The sequence below is a fragment of the Benincasa hispida genome, chromosome 1 (genome assembly GCF_027475165.1).
Source record: "Benincasa hispida cultivar pf3 chromosome 1, pf3_genome.v1.1, whole genome shotgun sequence".
NCBI lineage: Eukaryota > Viridiplantae > Streptophyta > Magnoliopsida > Cucurbitales > Cucurbitaceae > Benincasa > Benincasa hispida.
Genome location: NC_143478.1, coordinates 17060052 through 17082470, shown reverse-complemented (window position 1 = coordinate 17082470; position 22419 = coordinate 17060052). Strand labels below are relative to the sequence as shown.

At 32.4% G+C, this 22419-nt stretch overlaps 2 protein-coding genes across 2 annotated transcripts; both read left to right on the top strand.

Annotated features, from left to right (window-relative positions):
• PNSB5 (NAD(P)H dehydrogenase 18) lies at positions 1–2632 on the top strand. Its single transcript, XM_039022666.2, has 5 exons — positions 1–529; positions 715–775; positions 1803–1865; positions 1949–2007; positions 2218–2632. Exons 1-5 carry the CDS (start codon positions 272–274, stop codon positions 2446–2448), a joined length of 672 nt encoding a protein of 223 aa, XP_038878594.1. The 5' UTR covers positions 1–271; the 3' UTR covers positions 2449–2632.
• A 7809-nt stretch (positions 2633–10441) lies between these two features.
• Positions 10442–15631, top strand: LOC120085648 (serine/threonine receptor-like kinase NFP). Its single transcript, XM_039041767.2, has 2 exons — positions 10442–11822; positions 14676–15631. The coding sequence occupies exons 1-2, from the start codon at positions 10668–10670 to the stop codon at positions 15411–15413; spliced, it is 1893 nt and encodes a 630-aa protein (XP_038897695.2). The 5' UTR covers positions 10442–10667; the 3' UTR covers positions 15414–15631.
• The last annotated feature ends 6788 nt before the right edge of the window (positions 15632–22419 follow it).

Below are 22419 nucleotides of genomic sequence, written 5' to 3'. Positions count from 1 at the left end.
TTTTGTCTTCATTTTTCTTCTTCTTTCTTTCTTTCTTTCTATTCTTTTTTTTTTTAAAATTGTCTTAATTTCCTTGAAACTTTACTCTTCAATATATATTTACAGGCTGTAACTTCCACGTATACACGATGCAGATATTTAGACTACGTGGCAAACTTTAATTGGTCATTTTTGCTAGCCAGAGGAGACCTGAAGTTACTTTTTAGACTTTTATCGTTAGAACAAAAGGCGGGCATTTAACGTTCAGAAATTTAAGACGATAAACCCGAAAATGGCCCCGTGTTCTTCCCTCCCCGTTCTTTCTTTCAATCCAATCCCCAAAATCATCTTCAAATCTTCTGAAATTAGTGCTACAGCGTTCTCGAATCAAACAATTCCGGTAAGCAACGGAATCTCCGCCTCCAAGTTGCTCGGAATATTGACGAGGAGAAGCCTCTCGCGGCGGCTGAATGCAGCAGGATTGTCCGAGATTGAACTCGACTTAAACGAAGACCCTGTAGATCGTTGGGAAACCAACAGTGTCAGCCCTGTATGAACCGCTCTCCTTGAGCTCTCTCTGTTCCTCTTTACCTCTCTGATTTTGCTATGTTCTAGGTTTTCAAGTTATGAATTGTGATGAATTTAATTGGATTCACTGAATTTAAACTAAAATGAAATTCTATATCAGTTAAATTCGGGACAGAGATGTTAATAATTTTGTATTTCGTTTCACAGGAAGATTTTGAGTATGGAGTATACGATGGACATCACACTTACTTTGAAGGCGAGAAGAAAGGTCAGTTCGTTAACATATGTAACCGGATCTATTTCTGTTCCTTGTTTGTCAGAATCTTTGAAATTTGGATGTTAGATTCTACAAGAACTTGTTTTTTTTGGATTAAGTCTTCTGTTTAGGCTGAGTGGAATGTGGATTTAATCCATGGAGGTGGTTCTTGATTCTTGGAGCCCTCAGCTCTCTGAATTCGGTTGTCCAAATTGCAGTTTTACTTGCAAACGAAGTAAAAAAGATATGTAGTGAAAATTGTTGGTTCTGAATTATAATTCCAAGCTTGAAAATTTTCTTGCCCACAAGTCTTCTAAAGATCTAATTTCGTGAGTTTTAGAGTCTAGACTTCACATTTCTCACTGCCATGATGGCATCACGGTTAAGCCAAGGTGAAACTGTTTATCATCAATCTCACTCAGACTGTGTACCAAATGACTTTTAGCATAGTGAAAAAAAAAAAGCGTTTTAATTAATTAAAAACGCTATGAAATTTCTCAGGATGCTTTAGAAACACTTGAAAGTTGATACTGTACTTTAAGGGGAAGAACAAATGGTTTTTCTTATCTTTTCCACTGCCATGATGTCATCACAGTTGAGCATGGGTGAGAATGTTTAGCATCAATCTCACTCAGAATTTGTACCAAATTACTTTTAGCGTAGTGAAAAAAAGCATTTTAGTTAATTAAAAACTCTGATATTTCTCAGGATATGTTTTGTTATATGGCTAGAACTAATTTTGAAAATTTTGAAAACACTTAAGACCAAACTAATGTTTTGGTTTTTTTTTTCTAAGTACTTCATTTGCACCATCTTTAAAAGTTCTTGAAATAATACTCAGTCTCAGGCAGTCAAATTGAGAAGTTGATGGTAACTTTGTTGTAGATTTTTGTCTCTCTTTATCCAGTGTCAGTGACTCGGAATGTTCTGTAAAGTAGTAACCAACTTGTGCTGGATGTATGGATATTTATCTCCTTGCAAACTCATTTGGCTAGTAAATGCAGATACTGATTACTTTTCACTGGCTACTTCTTCTTAGGAACATTCTGGGGAGCAATTGCAGATGATATTGCTGCAGTTGGACCCCCAACAGGCTTTCAGGGTAAACTACTGTCGCTCTTTGATAACTCAATCCTCTGACCTCAACACTCAGTTTATTATCATCACATTTGACATTCTTGGCAGGCGTCATCTCGTGGCTCTTTCTACCAGCAGTTGCTGCTGGAATGTACTTCAATATTCCGGTAATTTCAGCATGTTGGGAGTGATTTTTGAAATGGTTAAAATCATTTTTGTCATATTTAAAATTACGTCAAAACATGCTTTTGATCATTCATAATCAATTTCTACCGGATGAAAGTAGTGTTTAAGTGATATCTCCAAATGCCATTTATCTCCTTCTTCTTCGCTATTGTCGAGGACATTTGGTTGGTTCTTATTGGACTGTATTTCAGGGGGAGTATCTATACATCGGAGCAGCTATATTTACAATAGTATTTTGCATAATTGAAATGGACAAGCCAGACCAGCCACACAACTTCGAACCTCAGATATATAATATGGAGAGAGGGGCCCGTGACAAATTGATATCGGACTATAACACCATGGACATCTGGGAATTCAATGAGAAGTATGGAGACTTGTGGGATTTCACTGTCAAGAACAATGATATAACAAAGCCATGATTTGGCTCCTTAGTGGATGTAAATTGTAAGGTAAATGAGAATTCATTATCAAAATTTTTATGAAAATGTATATCATACAATACAACACTATTCTTAGTCTTCTTGATATGGTATTAGTGGATGTAAATTGTAATTATGAACTGAACTTCCTTATCAATCGTATAGCAAGTATTTTTCTCTTGTATTTCTTTTGATCTTCTTGGAGTAAACATGGTTTATCAACTACATCTGAAGTATGATAAGAATCAAGACAGAGTCGAACTATATATATTGAAATGTAAAGGACTCACAAGATAGCCAAGTAATTCGAGGTACTTGCGTCCTCTTGAAATCTCTCCCAACCCCAAGTTTCCTCACCAAATGACTTCGTTCATCTCTTTCCTAACTCATGACTATTATATCCCTAATAACAAATCCTATCAAAGTATTGAAGAAAATCATTTTGGATCCAGAAACTCAGCTAGTTTTCTGTTTGTGTTCGTTTCTAGCTCGTTGATCTGAATCACACTCACTTCTTTCATGTTTAAGGAGAACTTCTTGGTACAGGAAGATAGGAAAATAGATTAAAGTAGACGTAGAAATGTTTACTCTCTAGACAGAGAATTCTGTTTCTTAATTAGAAGGAATATTTCCACCGAAAATTATGGAAGGTTCTATGTGCTTGAGTCCTACCAATTGGTTGGCGTCTGAAAGTCGTTGTTTGAAATCAATTTTTTGGATAATTGAACCAATTTTTTCTGCCATTAGAGACCGAGCCAACTCTATATATATATATAGTTTTGATTTTATAAATCAAATTAGACATTTCAATCGAACTATTACTTGATACGATTTGTGAAAATTGAAATGCATACATTTTGAAGAAAAAATTAATATCTTATAGTCAAGGGAAACAACAGTCCAAATGAAATTGGAAAAAAAAAAATGTGAAAGGTACTTCATTAAAGAGTGGACCTGATCCCCCAAAGAAAAGAAAAATATATAAATAAACAACTGATATACATATATATATAAAAGAAAATCTTTCTAAACTTTAGGGTTGAAGGTTCATTAATTCTCCTACTTGTGTTGGATTAAAGGGAAAATTGAATTATATTGGAGCTTTTTAAAATATTCGTGAAAATGTGATACTTTTAAAAATATTTAGATCAATAGTGTAGTTTTCTAATAATTACATTCTCTTTCTTCTCTTCTCACATTTCTCTCTCTTTCTTCTTTCTCTTTCCCTTTTTATCCTCTCTCAGTCTTTCTTCTTCTTTATTCCATCATTTCTCTTTTTCATTTCTCTTTCATCAAATTAGTTTAATTAACTATCAAATTCAAATATTATGAGTCAATTGACTTTGGATTTATTTTCTTAACTTCTAATTTTTTTTTTAATTCTAATTTCAATTTGATTTTATGATGGGAATGATAGTTAATTTAAATTTCATTCGTTTTATGAGAGAAAAAAAGATAGAAAACGGAAAAAGAGAAAAGATTTTGATGTCAAAATTTAAATGTTCTTGAATCAATAGGTTAATTTATAAAATTCAAATTGAACCATTTCATTTATATACCTTTTTTTAAGGAAGATCACTTAGGGGGTGTTTGGCCCCCAAGTTGAGTTGGGTAGGGTGGGTAAAAAAAAACTCACCCACCGTTTGGTTTACTAATTATTAAAGAGGTTTATTACCCCGTTATTCACGTCAACTCACATTTTTCACCTCATTATTCGCATCAACTTTCCCAATTATTCTCCTCCTATAATAATTACCAATTCAACGTCCCTTATATACCTTTAAACATATGTAAACCCAATTAAAAATTATGGCAAAATCTAAAATTAATCAAATATTATAAATAAAACAAACTTTATGGTTTGGTACAATTAGAAATAAATGCTAATACACAATTCAATAATTATTAATTACTATATTAAGTTGGTAGCACTTATTACAGTTTTACACTTCAGATTTGAGTTTTATTTCAATTTGGTCTCTATACTAAACGATTTACATTTTTAACCACAATTGATCTAAAATAATTATGAAGTAAAATTTTAAATTCAATTTTAGAAGTGATGAAAAATAGTGAAACTTAATTATTTATAATTCGTTTAATTAATTTAAATTTATTAACATACATTAACACTAAAGACAAAAAATGATTATTTAATGAAAAATCAATGTTAAAAATATAAAATTTGAAATTTAGGGACTAAATTGAAAGAAAACTCAAATGTCAAAGGTAAAATTGTACCATTTTGAAATTTATGAACTTATTTATTTATTGTGATTTCAATGATTTTATTGATTGGTTTCAAACTTTAATTTTAACCAAAATATCATATATTTTTTTAATTTCATGATAATCTCCTCTATGAATTAAAAAAACATATAATTTTTTTCATCTACAAAATCTTTATTGGATGATTTGATTAAGAATCAATAATAATCTTACTTATAAATATTTGAAAATTTAGTATCGTCTCACATCATGGAGATTAACTAACAATGGTTGTTGAAGGGAATGAATCCCCATGAAAATACCCTATTATATACAAAATGGAAAATTGAAGGATATGTTGGACAATTGTATCTTATTAGATACCAAACTAAAATTTTAGAGATTTATTAGATACCATTTTAAAATTTTAGAGGCTAAACTTGTAATTTAATATTTATATATTAAATATATCGATGTAACATCTAAATTAAGTAATATTAATTATAAAATTACAATAAAAAAATCTAAAATTATTCCATCTAATATATAAGGAAATAATAAATTTTGAAAATAATTATTAAAGTTTCTTAAAATACATTATCAGGTACCTATTGCACCTCCACCTATTCTTAAACGCAGGGAACGTGCTCGAGTAGAATAAGCTAAATTTGATGGACCAACTTCCGAATCATAATATCCTGGACCATAGGCTGGCATCATCATCATCGGGCTACCATAACTAATTCGATTATGTGTCTGCATCATAAGAGACAATTTTTCCACTTTGTAGTCAAGCTCATCAAATTCACATTCTTCTACTCAAATACGTCTCCTATGTCTAGATGGATGTGCAATAGGTATAATTTATGTTAATATTGATCTAATGTCCTATTGTGGGTCATCGACGATATTACGAAGGCTACTATTGCTTGATCTCTGTGAATTATAAAATAATTAGATAATATTTAAAATAAATTAATATAAATCTTATTTATTAAGTGAGGTAATCGAGATAAAAAATTTAAGCATAAATGTAAGAAACTATTTTTTTTGTTGTTAATAACCTAAATCATTTATATTTTTTTAGTATATAAGAAGAGTGAGAGATTTGATACAATGGTTCCTTAACATATAATTTATGTTAATATTGAACTAAAGTCTAAATCTTGATCCTTTACTAGCGTTTCAATCCTCTATTTTTTTTCCCTCTAAACTATTCTATCTCTTGGATCTATGTAAATTAAACGGATAAATTTTGAGTTTTTTTTTTTAAATTTTAGATAATACGATTATTTTTTCCTTTTGATAACCAATATGTCTCTTGAAACAAAATTTTATTAAATTTCATGAAAAAAGTTGTTTAACGAAATTGGATAGAGTTTTGATGAAAAAAAATCAAATGAAAACCTAATTTGGAACCAAATCTACATGAATGATAAAGTAAAGTATTTAACCTGAGATTTTTTAAAAATTTTATTCAATAATTTAAATGTGAAATTACCTAGAATTCTCCTATATCCATCAACTAAAAGGGGTAAGCGGGAAATCAAATGAATGGTGATCCTATAACCGTCGAAATAGAAAATCAAATGTTTCTCCCACATAGCCTTTTAGATAGTATAGATAGATAAAATAGATTATTATTATTATTATTTGCTATAGAATTAGAAAAGAAATACAATGTTAATTAAAATGTATAATCAATATAAGAAATAAAATATAAGCAAGAGATACAAAGATGCATCAAGTGAGATTCAAACGCTTGTCTCGAGGGGCACACTACACTTTCTAAAATGCAGTGACCATTCTTCATGGGTCAATTTAGTTTCAACGGGTGAATAAGTATATATAACAAATAGCTTTAAATCCTATTTTGGTCCCTAAAGTATAAATCTTATTCTATTTTGGTCCCTAAATTTTGAAAAATGTCTATTTTAGTCTCTAAACTTTTAAAAAGTATTTATTTTGGTCCCTGCTATTAATTTTTATACTTTTAAGGATGAAATTGCATCTAACATGGGTTGAGCAATATGAAAGTAAAATAAAATGTCAACGACTAATATGCAAAGGACTTCTGAGATCTCCTCTAGAAATTTACTTTATCACTTAATTCAAAATTGGAACTTCATATTTTTTTAGCGTGACTAACTTATTTGATAGCTTAGTCATCCAAAATACAAGTCATCTCACCATTCTATTTAAAGTTAACAAAATTTTAATAGCAAGTACCAAAGTAGGCATTTTTTAAAAAAAGTTTAGGGATTAGAATAGACGTTTTTTTTTAAGTTTTGAGACCAAAATAGAATAAGATTTAAACCTAACAAATATTATGATCAATCGAGGGAGGCAACAAGAGGGCACAGGTTCAAAGCTCGACCAACTTTTTTAATATATTTTTAATATGTTGAGAGTTGAAAACTCGATATCTCTAAGACAACTATATTTTTCTAAATACTTTCAAACCAACTATATTATCCTAAATATTTTTTACCAACTAAACTATTTAAATAAAAGATCCTTAGATTAAATCACGCTAAAAAAATAATAGCATAAAAAAAATCAAAATACTAAGAAATATAAGGAATAATAAATAGATACGTTATTATATAGTGGAGAATGGAGATTTAGAAGGAAAATGAGCATGGTTTAGTAATAAATGTGGGAGTTTGATATTCGCAATTTCTATGTTAACATATTGTATAAAAGAAAATAATGGAGGTTTGGATCTGATGTAATAATTGTCCGTAACGTCTCATTTTGGTTTGACTTGACTTAAGAATAATATGCACTGAAATTAAAGCGATAGAGATGAGTGGAGTAGTTTTGAATTTGGTTGTTCACAAAACATAGTGGGAAAATGGCTGTTCTTAGTCCAATCATCTCATGATTTCGCCATAAAATTTCCAAAAAATCCCACTTTTTTTCTTAAAGAAAAGAGACAAAACCACAAAATCAAACCACTACATGGACATATCACAACACATAGCCATAAACATAAATCCTAGAAGAAAGACAATTTTTTCTTTTTTTTTAAAAAAAATTTATGATAATTTTTTCGTTTCATTAATTTATTAATATAAATAATAGTCATTAAGTGTGAAAATAAAAAAGACGATTTTGACCAAAGAAAAAAAGGATATTTCAACTGTGATTACATTTTTTTTATAAGCGCATTTGGTGAGAAAATTTGAGAAGCTTTTTATTTTTAAAATTTTTACATTTATGATTTTTTTTAGTGTCATCTATCTATGACTTAAATTAATTGTCAATAAATAACAATTAACAGAAAAAACTAATTATAGTATTTGTTAAATTAATTTTAAACTAGAAAAATTAACAGCGTCCAGTAAATTTTAATTATAAATTAGAGAAAACTAGTTATTTTAAATTAGAAGAATATTAATAGCTTTTAAATTTTAATTTTAAGTAAAAAAAAACTAGTTATAATGTTCGATAAATTAATATTAAATTTGTGTCACATTCATTCAAATATATATAGAAGTCTCTCATTATTGGGCAATTTATAAAATATTATATTCGTTAGTTTAATTTTAAAGATAGGGATGAAGAATCTCATCTTTTCTAGACCATGATCTCAAAAATAATTGTTGATAATGGAAATAATGTCTAATATAGATAGGAAAATAGAAAATTCAATGCAAGTAACATTTAGGATGACCCACACTTTAATAGGAAATTTTTTTGACTAGTCAAATTATAGTTTTTGAAGGGAGTTTGAATTACATTGAACTTGAAAGTTAAAGAGAAGGGGACCAAATCTAAATTAGATATTTATTTGTTAGTTGTTAGTCTTTTTCTCCAAGTTTGTGGATGCTTGTTTATTTATTTATTTTTTAAATGAGATTTTATGTTAAAAATTTCTTTTTGTAGCTTGGATTTTACTTTTTAGGTACCATGTATAAACATCTAAAGGGAGCACCATATTTTTCAAGTTTGTCATTTATTATTATTATTATTTAATTATAATCAAGATTAGGGATGTTCGTGGGTTATGTTGGATTGGGTTGAAGTACTTTTTAGACCAAACATAATTGTTCAGATCGTAAATTTTTTAACTCAAATAATCCTTATTAAAAAAATGGATCCAACCCAACCCAAACATGAAATATTTGGGTTGGACTGAAGTACTTTTTAGACCTAACATAATTATTCAGATTGTAAATTTCCTAACTCAAATAACCTTTATTAAAAAAATGGACCCAATCCAACCCAAACATGAAATATTTTGGGTTGGATTAGTTCGGGTTACTCAAATCATTTATTTTAATTTTTGTTTTAAAAATAAGTAAAATGTTAATATGTAGAAATTTGACTTAATTATTTTTATATATTGAATTAAGATTAAAAACTCAATTTTCAATTTATATAATGCAATTTTTCATTCTGAAATGTTAAAAAATTATTTTTATGAATCGTTAAAAAAAAAACTATAAAAAAATAATGAAAATAAATAAATAAATAATATATAATGCAATAACTCTTTAACTAGTGATTATTTATGCCACTTTTAGTAATTATTTCTCTTTTAATTGGTTGTTTTTAAAAATTATTTATATTTTCTCTCATGTTTTTTTATCAATTTAAGTAGAATAGTTGAATTATTAATCAATTTAAAAAAAATACATTTTTAATTTTTTTTAAAAGAATCAAAATTTGACATAATTTTTTAAAATATAAGTAAAAAACATAAATCGAAGCTGTTAAGATTAATTTTCAAAAACTTAAAACTAAAAAAGAAATTATTATCAAAGACTTAAATATTCTATTTGTTTTTTTTTTTCAATTCGATTTACTATTTTCAGTCTTTTAAAAACAATTTTCAAATTAAAAGTGAATTTCAAACAAAAGAAAATAAAATTTTTGAAAGTAGATTTCCGTCTTTCAAAGACCTTTTTTTTCCCCTCTAATGCTCATTACTTTGGAAAACTAACCGAAATAGTCTTTTTCGTCTTTAAAAAACTTTCACATTTTTTTAAAACTTATTACAATAGTTTTGTTGGTCCATTTACTCCCTGATGTACCCTCAATATTTATATGAAAATTTAACTTTTTTTTTTAATTTATCAATTATTTTGAGCTATGTGGTGAAATATCAAATATATTATGTAATTTTTCTAAATTTTATATAATTTTTCAAATCTTTGATCCGAAAATAGGAAAAAGTAAGATTTGAAAGATACAAAGAATCAATTAACACCAAGATTTATATATTTAGACATTTTTTATATTTTCTCAAATCATAATTTTTTTATTTGCAAAATTTGATATTGTGAAAAATTTAAAAATGACAGTGCACTTGATTCATCTGAAAAATCATAACTACTAAAAATTGAAAAACAATTTGAAAAGATGTAAGACTTAGTATAAGACTTAAAAAGATTATATAATATTTGAGAAACATAGTGTGTAAATATGGAGGGTGGACCCAAAATGGATGAAGAAAAACTAATTTAATGAATTTAGAAAAACGTGTTAATTTTAAGAAGTAAAAACTTAGTGCTGTTTTTGAATATTTTCCCGTTACTTTCCCGTGTACATCTGACTTTTCAAATAATTTAGAAGAGGGTAGGAATTAGGATATTCCCCCCTTTACACTCAGCAGAAAAAGGGAAAAAGAAAAAGAAAGGGATAATTGATTAACTTAATTTCGGTGACTGTGGCTAAAACTTTGAGGTCAATTTCTCATGTAACATTGAAAGCTATGATGTCGATTTCTAGGCTTCATTTCAATATAAAAACTTATCTGATACGGAAGAAAAAAAAAGAAAAGAAAAGAAAAGAAAATCACACATTTTTCTCTTCCAGTGGCAGCATCGTAAATTGGATCAAAATCAGTCCTTTTGATTGGCTGACTACCACGTTGACTTGACTACTCTTCTTTCCTTTCCTTTCTTCGGTTGCGGCTTTGCCACAATAAAATGCATTTATAAAAACCACACTACAAATCGAAACCCAAAACTCAGAAATAAACAAAATTAAATTTTATTAAAATGGAACCCCCTATCCGCCATAGCTCCTCTGCTCTCTTTCTCTTCTTCATCATCTTCTTCTTCTTCCATCACTCCGCCGCCCAAGCCCCCGACGCCGATGGCTACACCTGCTCCGCCAACCAGACTGCCACCCCATGCCAGGCCTACGTCTTCTACCGAGCCGCCGCCCCCAATTTCCTCGACTTGGCTGCCATTGCTGACCTCTTCTGGGTCAGCCGCCTTGAAATTTCCCGTCCCAGCAACATCTCCGACTCCAACGCCACTTTCCCCCTCCTCGACGGGCAGTCCCTCTTCATTCCCATCACTTGCTCCTGCCACTCCGTCAACGCCTCCGTCAGCATCTCTTACGCCAATCTCTCCTACAAAATCAACGTCGGCGACAATTTCTGGCTTGTCTCCACCTCCAAGTTTCAGAATCTCACCACTTTCCAATCCGTCGAAATCGTCAATCCCACTTTAATCGCAACTAATCTCTCCATCGGTGTCGACGTCGTTTTCCCCATCTTCTGCAAGTGCCCTAATCCCACCCAACTCCGAAATCGCGTCAATTTCATGGTCTCTTACGTGATTCGGCCTGCCGACACTCTGGCTTCCATAGCTTCAAGGTTTGGAGTACAAACATCGGATATCACAGCCGCGAATCGGCCCAATCCGCAGACATTCGAGACGATTTTCATCCCGGTGAGTCGTCTGCCCAATTTGACGCAGCCCATTGTGTTGCCGCCGTCTCCAGAGCAGGCGCCGGCTCCGGTTGAAGAAGGGAAAAACAGAGCAGTGACAGGGCTGGCGATTGGGATGGGGATTGTTGGGTTTTTGCTGATCTTACTGGTGGGTTTGTGGGTTTGTGGAGTGGGGAAGAGGAGGAGGGGGAAGGAGAGGGAAATGGAGGAGGGATATGAGAAACAGAGAGTGCAGGATATTGGGATTTGGAAAGGGAAAGGGAAGGAAATGGAGGTGGATTTAATGGCGGATGTGTCCGATTGTTTGGATAAATACAGAGTTTTCAAAATTGAGGAGCTTAATGAAGCGACGGATGGATTCAGCGAGAGTAGCTTGATTCAAGGATCGGTTTATAAGGGGAGCATCGGCGGAGTTGAATATGCTATCAAGAAGATGAAGTGGAATGCCTATGAACAGCTCAAGATCTTGCAGAAGGTAACAAATTTCCTTTTCTCCTCCCTTCCTTTACTTTCCTTTCTTTTATGATTGCGTTTAAATTACAATTATTACCTAAGAGTTTTTTTCTAAAATTCATGATTCTAAAATCTACTTAGGAATTTGAGTCAAATGTGCGTATATATATATATTTGCTTCAATTAGTTTTAAGTTATAATTTTACTTCTAGAAAGGTTTTTTTAAGTGCATTTTGAATTGGGTTTATTCTTTTATGCAAATAACTATTTTAGGCTCCATTAATAACTATTTGGTTCTTAATAACTCCTAGTTTTTTTTTCCTTTTCTATAATTTACTTGTCAAATTTGTTTAACAAATCAAAACTTTATTTAGAAAAGATGAACATTAAATTTAACACGGGATAATTAAGACTCTATATTCTCAAATTTGTAACCATTTAATCATAATAATCCCATAAAAAATCTTAATCAAAATGTTTATTAAATAATTTCTTTGTTTTTGTACTTTTTAATTCATTTGGTCCTTAATCAATTTATTGATTTACATATACATATTATTTCTTTAAATTTTAATAATATTTAACATGATTGGATGTTAAATTGTTTCTTATTAAAGTTTAAGAACTAAATTATTACAAGAATTGAAGTATACAGACTAAAACATTACAAACTTCAATAATTAAATTGATACTTTTATCATATTCAAAGCCCAAAAGTGTTTCTTACTTAGCCTTTTATTTACTTACTATGCTTTGAAAAGTAAAATTAATTTATTTGTGAAATTTTAGGGCTAATTAATATAATTAAAAATTATAAGTAATTTATAAATTTTAAATGCCTTATTAGGTGTTTGTTGTTAATTTTGTTTATTTGTATTTAGGCCACCGCACACATGAACTTGCTCGCAATAAGTTTGTGATATAATCCTTAGATAATACATAAACTAATTAAAAGTTTAGAATTATTCCAGTAAACTAGATAGAGACGCTACTTTAAAAGTACATAGACAAAACTTATAATGTGCTTTAAATTCTTGTATTGAAAAATTGTAGGCAAGTAGATTTTTGTTTATTATTATTATTATTTTGGATGTTAAGTGTAACATAAATGACTTGTGTGGCATTTATCTCATGGTTTGAAAAATTAAAGGTGAATGTTATATAGTGCATAATCGAATAATTAAAAGAAAAAAAGAAATTTTCAAAAATAAAAAAATAAGATAAACCATTTACATAAAATAGTAAAATTTGGTATTTTTTGATAGAGATTGATGGAAATCTATCAATTATAGAAACGAATAGAAGTCTATCATTGATGCTATACAATACAATATGATAGATACAAATAGAAGTTTATATTTTTTACAATTTTTTTATATGCAAAAATTTTACTTAAATATATTATTACATTAAAATATAAAAATTCAGTACGTAATACTGAATAAGATAAAGGAAAAGACGGAAAGGGTCAAGAGTGCTTTCATTTTCCCACTTCCTTTCACGGTTGGGTAGCTGAAGGTTTGACCTTTTGGGTCCTTTTTTTGAATTTCAATTAAACCACTTTTTTCCTTTTTGCCTTGATAGTCTGTCACGCTATCTGTAAACACGGTTTTTGTCCTACTCACTTTCTTTTTTACTTCCTCCTATTTTTTTTTTTTCTTTTTTAAAAACCATGTTGCAAACTTTTAATTTTAAACTTAGCACTCGAATTTTTACAAATACGTAAAATTAAACCCTCATAGAATTTAGATCCTATAAAAACAAAACTGATTAAAAGTTTGAAGAAGGACCATTTTGTAATTTACTCTAAAAAATATTTAATGATCAATTTATAATAAAAATTCATTTGAAAATATGTTTACATCCATAATTTCTTTTTCCATTTAATATTTTTAAGTTTAATATATTTTAATTTTGAATTTGGTGTCTAATAAACTTATGTACCGAAAAGGATGTTGATCCTAACAATCAAAACCAGTACATTGATTGACAATAAGCTCATATGGTATGAGACTTAGTGAGTTGACATGAATTAGATTCATGAATTTAGAGTATTAATTAGCCTATATATCCAAACTAAGAGAGGAAATTTTATAATTCATCATCCAATTTTTCTTAAAAGTTGAAAAGAAATTTTATTTTATTTTTCCTTTTATATGGTCAATTTTTCCTTTTACACTATGTAACTATGAAAAGTTAATCATCAGCTAATTGTAACATTCACGAAACAAACATAATCGAAACATGTTAAAATATAGTTGACTAAATTGAAACTTTTAAAAAACCACAAATTCTATTGAAAAAAAGACCCAAACATTAGGGACCGAAACAAAAATTATTTTTTTCAAGTGTAGAAAAAATTTGGTTTATCCTTAAGTTTCATAAAATTTTAAATATTGATTTCATTAGTCATACTGTCATAATAATCTTAGATCATTCCTTCACAATTTTTTTTAGGTAAAAAAAAGAACAAGTTTTCAAAGTCTTTTTAACATCAACTAACACTTTTTTTAAAAAAAAATTCAAAACATAACATCATTTAAAACACATGATCGGCTCTTAATAATGGTAATTAAAGAGACGACAATTCTAATCTTTAATTCAATGAATAGTTTATAAACTAATGAGAGTTACATATCTGGCTCTAGTTCTTAATTTAAAGGACATATTCTCTCATTCTCAACTTTCACCATTTTAAAATAGACTTGGAAAGGGACATGAAAAAGTGGAATCGTAACTTTAGCTAATTGTTTGAATTTGATTGTCCATTAATTGTTGTGATGTCAATTCATAGTGATTTCATTTTGTGAGTATTATATTTGATCCTTTTGGAGTAATTTAATGTGTATGGATCCTATTTTGTGTGTTATTGAAGGTAAACCATGGTAATCTAGTGAAGCTTGAAGGCTTTTGCATTGACCCTGAAGATGCAACCTGCTACCTAATTTATGAATATGTAGAGAATGGTTCCCTTTATTCATGGCTACATGGAAGCCAAAATCAGAAACTAAACTGGAGAATGAGATTGAGGATTGCGATCGATGTTGCTAACGGACTACTATACATCCATGAGCACACGAGGCCGCAAGTCGTTCACAAAGACATAAAAAGCAGCAACATTCTGCTGGATGCAAACATGAGGGCTAAGATAGCCAACTTTGGGTTGGCAAAGTCAGGATGCAATGCCATAACCATGCACATTGTTGGAACTCAAGGCTATATAGCACCCGAATACATAGCTGATGGAGTCGTGTCGACAAAGATGGACATCTTCTCGTTTGGAGTTGTTCTGCTTGAGCTGATCTCTGGGAAGGAGGCCATTGACAACGAAGGAGGGGTTCTATGGATGAGAGCCAGTACTGAATTTTTAGAAGGGAAGGAGAAGGATAAGTTGGAAAGTTTGAAGAGTTGGATTGATGAAGCTCTTTTCGAGCAATCGTGCCCGATGGAGAGTTTGATGGATGTGATGAATGTGGCTGTCAGTTGCTTGCAGAAGGACCCAACGAAGAGGCCAAGCATGGTCGAGGTGGTTTATGCCCTAAGCAAGACCGATGACGCCGTGTTCGATTTCTCTGATGATAATTTATCAGCTCCTCCCTTGGCAGCTAGATAGCCAAACTATAGTCAGTTCAGTTTCCTGCCTATACAAAAAGGACAAGCATGTTGTATGTATTATTATCGTAATCAGAGGCTTAAACAGTGTACTTTCTATATCAAAGGCTAGCTTGCAATAAAGTTTATGTATATATACATTTGAATAAGTTTTTGATTTAGTTTTTGTACAAGACTTTACTGGTCTCTTTTTTGCTAATTATATCGTTTTGTTCTTAATATTGTCTTTTTTTCATTTTCCTCGCACCATTCTATAGTTTGAAGTTTTGTTAAATATAGACCCCAGCTACATAACCATTAATATGTCTCAAGGTCTAACATAATTATTTTAAGAATATGATGTTTGAAGCTGATGTAGTTTGCTTAGTTTGAAAAAATGGTCGATTTGTATATTGTAATTGTCTGTCAGATACTCATAACAACTAGGTAGTGTTTCAATATATATATCAATGAAGCTTGAATTCTTAAACACAGAGAAGCAATTGGAGAAATGGTTAACATGTAGTTGATGGCAAAGAGTATCTTGGCTCTTGAACAAAAATATTACAAAGTTTGCACTTACTAGAAGTAAGAATTGAAGGGAGAATTTTGGCCTACTGCATGCTTTGTTTTTTTAATATGCAAGTGAGAATCTTCGTATTATGTGTTGTATATCAAAGATATCATATATAGATAACATTGTGTTACATATGTAAAATGCAATTATATATATACTCAATGAGTTCATGTTGTTTATTTAACTCCTTAAGCCTTCATCGAAGAGTTTGAATTAAATCTCATTATGTATTAATTGATTTACTTTTATGGGACATAACGTTTTACGAGATACAATAAACTAGAGGAAAATAAACAAAACTTATTTGAGGTGGAGGAACATTTGGAATTAAATTTTGTATTATTTGTGGTTATTTAAATAGTTGTGAGTTGTAACTCTCATATATAAGTTACTTTAAAAAAAAAAAAAAAAAAAAAATTCAAATAATACAACTTACAGGGTGAATGAAGGCAATGAGTGTGGAAAAATAACTCATATATGATGATAATTATTTTACCAAACTGAATATGGCTCAATGGTCGGCCTAAATCCAATTTAGACTCAAATACAAATTTGACCGGGGAATTGAAGTTTATAGCAGAACTTTACGTTTCAATTAGAGAAATGGTAAAATCGAAATTTAATAAGAATTTTAGCAAATATGTTGTGGAACACGTGATTTGACTTTTTCTAATTTCTTATTTACCCTCAATTTGATATGTAGTACATACCGTGTAATTGTTAAAAATTAAGTTACATTTATACATGGAGTGTAACTATTAACTATTGAGTTGTTAGTTTTTTTTTTTTTTTTCACAATCTGATTAAATAAAAATTTAAAAAAATAAATATATTTTTTTATTTAAACAAATAATCCTTTCTAATTTTTCTCCCCAAATATATCTCCGAATTGATTAATATATTTTTCCATTTGGACAACTAATCTCTCATGATTTTTCTCCCTATCTCTTATGTATCTATTTTTTCTTTGCATATTTAGTTTTATCTAACTAGTTTTTTTTTTTAATTTCTTTTTGTTGTAAGATTCAATGTTTATCTACTTCTTTTTCTATTTATACATATTGTTATTTATTTATTTTCATATTTCTCCAATGTATTCGTTGTATTCTTATCATGTTTTATTTCATATTATATTAATACAAAGTTATGAGATTTAACTAATCAATATTTACACATATAATGTAGTTCTAGTGTGAAGTTATAAGGGTTTTAACCCTCATTTTTCATGATTCCTAATTATAACTCTATATTGCATCTTCCTAAACCTCTACTAATATTAATATAATCTACTAATTAGTTAATATGCATTTACAAATATAATTTAATAATAATATAAAGTTATTAGATTTAACTATTTTTTTTTTAGAATAGGTGATAATATTATACAACAACAAGGGGGATCCCACAGCCCAGGATTAAGGCATCAAAGCAACAAAGTACAAGCAAAGACAGGGCAAACAAACCAAAACAAAACCCACAAGATAAGACCAGAACAAAACCAACACATAAAAGCAAACTCGCAAACCACCAGGGAGAAAGCCAGAGAAAAGAACCCAAAACCCCACAAACTAGAGACAACAACAAAACAAAGAACAACGTAAAGTTCAAAAAAAAAAAAACATTTGTAAACACAGTAGATTAGACCAAGAAGGTCAATCCGCCAGGAAGCAGCACAAGCACGAACCGTATAGATCATAAGGTGAACCAGAGCTGACACCAACCTCGGTCGACCTCCATGCAGCCGTCGATTACGCTCTTACCAGATTTAGTATATGGAAGCACACCAGAAAACTGGGGACAACTTACTACACACCCCCTTACTGGACCCCACTAGGTACAACCAACTCAACTCTACATCCTGCCACCCGATGCGATGAACCCAACGGACGCAACACCCTAGACCACACCTCTCTCCCAAACCCACACTCAAAAAATAAATGATTTCACGACTCCACACCTCCCCCACACAGGAGACACCTCTCTCTGACAACACACCTCAACACCTCAATCAATCCCGCATACCCAACCTGTCCCTCACAGTTAACCACACACATAAGGAGTGATGCGAAATACCACCCCTCCGCCCACAAAATACCAGCCCAAGACACCCTAGGACGACGAGGACGCAAATTCTCCCACTCACTAACGATAGAAAACCGACCACTAGCATCCGACACCCAAACCCAATAATCCTCCTCCTAGGCCCCACGGCTTGAATAAGACCCCAAATCTCAAGCAGCTCCCAAGACACTGTGGGCCACCTCCAATCTCCCTCATCATCCATGAACTCCGACAACCGCGCCTCCAAACTACTCCCTGCATCATAAACTATTGTAGACCCATATGAATCCAAAATCGCGCCCCCCGACAGCCAAGGATTCCACCAAATAAAACAAGATCGACCATTGCCGACCATCAAATGAACCAGATGCTTGAATCTATCTCTACTTCGCAAGATAGTCCTCAAGCACCAAGACCTTCTAACCACACTCCAAATAACCCACAAAGACTGCCCACGCCAAACATACGCCTCCACCCATGCCACCTATATTGATCCCGATTTAATTAAGAGAAGCGAGAGCAGCTTCATAATAGCAGTCTGGTTCCAAGAGGCCACATGCTTCACACCCAACCCCTCTTCCCCCAACGGCAAGCACACCTCATCCCATGCCACCCGTGCACCACCCCGACTCATCGCACTACCCTTCCATAAATATCTATATAACAAACGATCAACCTCATGAGTTACACACGCAGGTAACACAAAGATGCTACACCAAAAGACCTGAAAGGACTGTAAAACAGACCTAACAAGTTGCAACCTCCCAGCAAAGGAGAGGGATCGCGCTGCCCAGCTTCTAATACGAGCTGTAATTCTCTGAATCAAAGATGCACAATCTACAACCCTCAACCGACCAGCCAATAAAGGTAAACCCAGAAACAGCGAACCAAGAGAGAAACTCATAAACACAGCTAATTCCTCTGCCTCCCTAGACTCCACACCCCTAACAAACATGGAACTCTTTCAAACATTTGCAACTAACCCAGACAGCCCTGCAAAATCTGTCAGGACCTACCTCATAAACTCCAAAGAATCTCTCTCCGCTGTATAGAAAATCATCAAATCGTCTGCAAATACCAAATAAGTCAGGCCCACACGCTCACACTGATCATGGAACCTAAACCACGCAAGAGGTTTATTCAACAACCTAGATAAGACCTCCATCACCATCACAAATAAAAAAGAAGACAATAGATCCCCCTGCCTCAACCTCTTCCTTCCAAGAAAAAACCCTTCAAGGGAACCATTAATCATCAAGAGAACTTAGGCGAAGTAACCCAAGGCCTCACCCAACTAACAAACTGAAAGGGCACACCTATAGCCAACAACACACCAACGCGGATTCCCTGTGCCCTTCTTATAGCCCCCCAAATCGACCTACTCGAAATAAACGCAGATTGATTGCCACTGATGAAAGCAGGCAACCACAACTGCAATCTCTCAGCTAAGATCCTCGAGATACACTTATACACAACATTGCAACAAGAAATAGGACGAAACTTCTCCATATGTTCAGCTCTTCGCCTCTTTAGGATAAGAGTAATAGCAGTAGAATTAACTCCACCAAGCAGGTAATAGGTCTAAAAAAACTTCAGCACAGCATCACAGAAATCATCCCCAACCACACTCCAAGCAACTCTATAAAAATCCACCAAAAACCCATCAGGCCTAAAAGCCTTCCCAGACTTTATCAAGAATAAAGCCTTCTAAATCTCCTCCCGACTCACTGGCTGACCAAGCGCCTCCACCCCCTCCTCGAACTAGCTGAACTTCACAATATCCCCAATTTAGGTAGTAAGATCCTTATACCCCACAGGCTGAGACCCTAAACAACCCCGAAAGAATTCTACTGCCACCCCTGCCACCCTGTCATGCACCGTCCGGCGAGTCACCCCAGCATCCATAACTGTAAATAAACCACTGCAACTACGATGAGAACGAACACAATGATGAAAAAAAGTTGTGTTCATATCACCTAACTTCAGCCACCTCACCCTAGCCTTTTGCCGGAGCGACGCTGCCTCCAATCTCACCACTAACCAGAACACCTCAGTGTCCCGAGTTGCCTCTACACACACCGACTCTGAAGTAGGATCCCTTTCTATCTCAACCTGAGTAGCCTCCATAACCTGCCTAGCCGCCCGCACCTTATCAACTAACACAGAGATACGCCTACCAAACAATGCACGAAAAACCCGCTTCACTACCTTTAAATTTTGCACAAAGCTAACCATAGGAGGCACATCCTCATACCTTCTCTACACTAACCTAATAGTATCCCTCAGCCTCCGCCCAATGAGAAAAATAACGAAACATAGGAGGCGGTCTACTCTTCGTCTCCTCTGTAGAAACCAGAAGAGGGCTATGATCAGAAATCCCCCATTGACCATCCCTAACCTCCGAATACGGAAAAGCTACCTTCCACGCCTCATTAAACAAGCATCGATCCAACCGGTGCAAGATACCATTCCTCTGAAGTTTACTAGTCCAAATAAACCAGTTACCTATCACACATAACTCAACCAAATCTACTTCCAATAATGCCGCATCAAACTCCTCCATCTCCCTCAAGCTAGGGCAACCACCAAAATCCTTCGAACTACTATGAATAACATTAAAATCCCCCTAAAACAACTCCAGAAAGCTGCCACGTGACACACACATCACTTAACTGAGACCATAAGTTCCTTTTCTCGCTCACATGATTAGAGGCATACACAACACCAATATGTACCCTAGCACTAGATACGATATCTACTAAGGTTCCGGAAATGAACTGCTCCCCACTGACATCAATAGAAAAATCATAGACACTCTTCTGCTACATCACCTAGATCCTCCCAACTCCCAACACACTATAGCTACACACACAACTCCAAGCATCACCAAACCTACCCATTACCATATCAAAGTTCTTGCAACGAACCCTCGTCTTAAGCAAATAGTAGAAAATAACAGAGGAGGAAGCCAGAAAGTCTGCCACCACCCTACAGGATCATTTAACCCCCAACATTCCAAGAACACCAAATCATGAACCTTGCAAAAAAATCACACCTACCACCCCCACTGGGCCTATGCCCGAACTCCCGAACATCCCATCCATAACAGACGACGGATTAGGATCTGCCTGCACTAATGCCAAAGCCAACGAGTCTCCCCCCTCATCACACAAAACATCAAATTGATTACGATCATCAACATGCTTTACAAACCCCGTAATTCCAGGGGACCAGATTTAACTAATTTACTCTTACACATACAGTGCAATTATAATAAAAAGTTATGAGATTTTATGTAACATCCCAACCTTTCAAAAATAGCTATTTTCAATCAATTCAAGTTTAATTATGGATTTTGTATTCTTATTTATTTTTGGAATCAATATGGGTTCGTTAAAATCAAAATTTAGCTTAATTTAACTTTAATAGATGTCTGAGATCTAATAAATTAAATTTAATATAGAATAAATTAAAATACTTAAGTTTTCAATATTTTGAATTAGAGATTTTGAATATAAGTTTCATAATTTTGGAAGTTTAATGTATTTATTTTAATTTAAAATTTTTAGAACCAAAATTGAATTTATTAGAAAAGATTATCTTATAAAAGATACGATAAGATATCAATATATTTGGAACTTAAGATGGAAAAAAGAAACTATATTATTATTAGGTTGAAATAACATATGAAAAATTAAATTAAATTAAAAAAATACAGAAAAAACCCTAGTTATCTAACAATCGCACAAAGCCCTCGCCCCCTCCCCACTTCTCCTTTGCCTTATTCTCCTCCTTTGCGTGAACAACAACACTCTATGCTTCACACCATCGTCCCTGCCATTTCGCTCGACTTTAGTCCATCATACGTCATTGACCACCCCACGCTGTCGTTTTTGCTAAGATCATTGTTGTCACGGAAGCTAGCTGCAATAACTATCATGGATCTTCATCCACTCTCTTTTTCTCATTTCCTCTCTCACTCTTCAAATTTTTTTCTACCGCTATTTATCAAATACCATGCTACGTCGTATGGTCGTAAGAGGAATCGACCAGCAGTATTTAGGTGATATTTAGGTGAGTATCAGAAGCTTTTCTGTAGATTTTTGTTAAAGTTTTAGTCTTTTGATATGATTGGCTTCAATTAAATTACGAATTGTTTCAGAGTTTGGTGGTAATTTTGGTTGCTTCCTAACAAAGGGTGTTCAAGGGTATCTGATTTAAATGTAATGCAATATTATAGTGTATTTGCATTGAATTAGCTTTTTTGGATTTTCTTTTTATGTACTATTGATTAGGATAATTTGGTAAATTCAAATTAGTCTTGGTTAATCCTTGATTAATTACATTTTATTTACCCAATTAGTTTTTAGTTTTTTTTAGTTATCCTTTT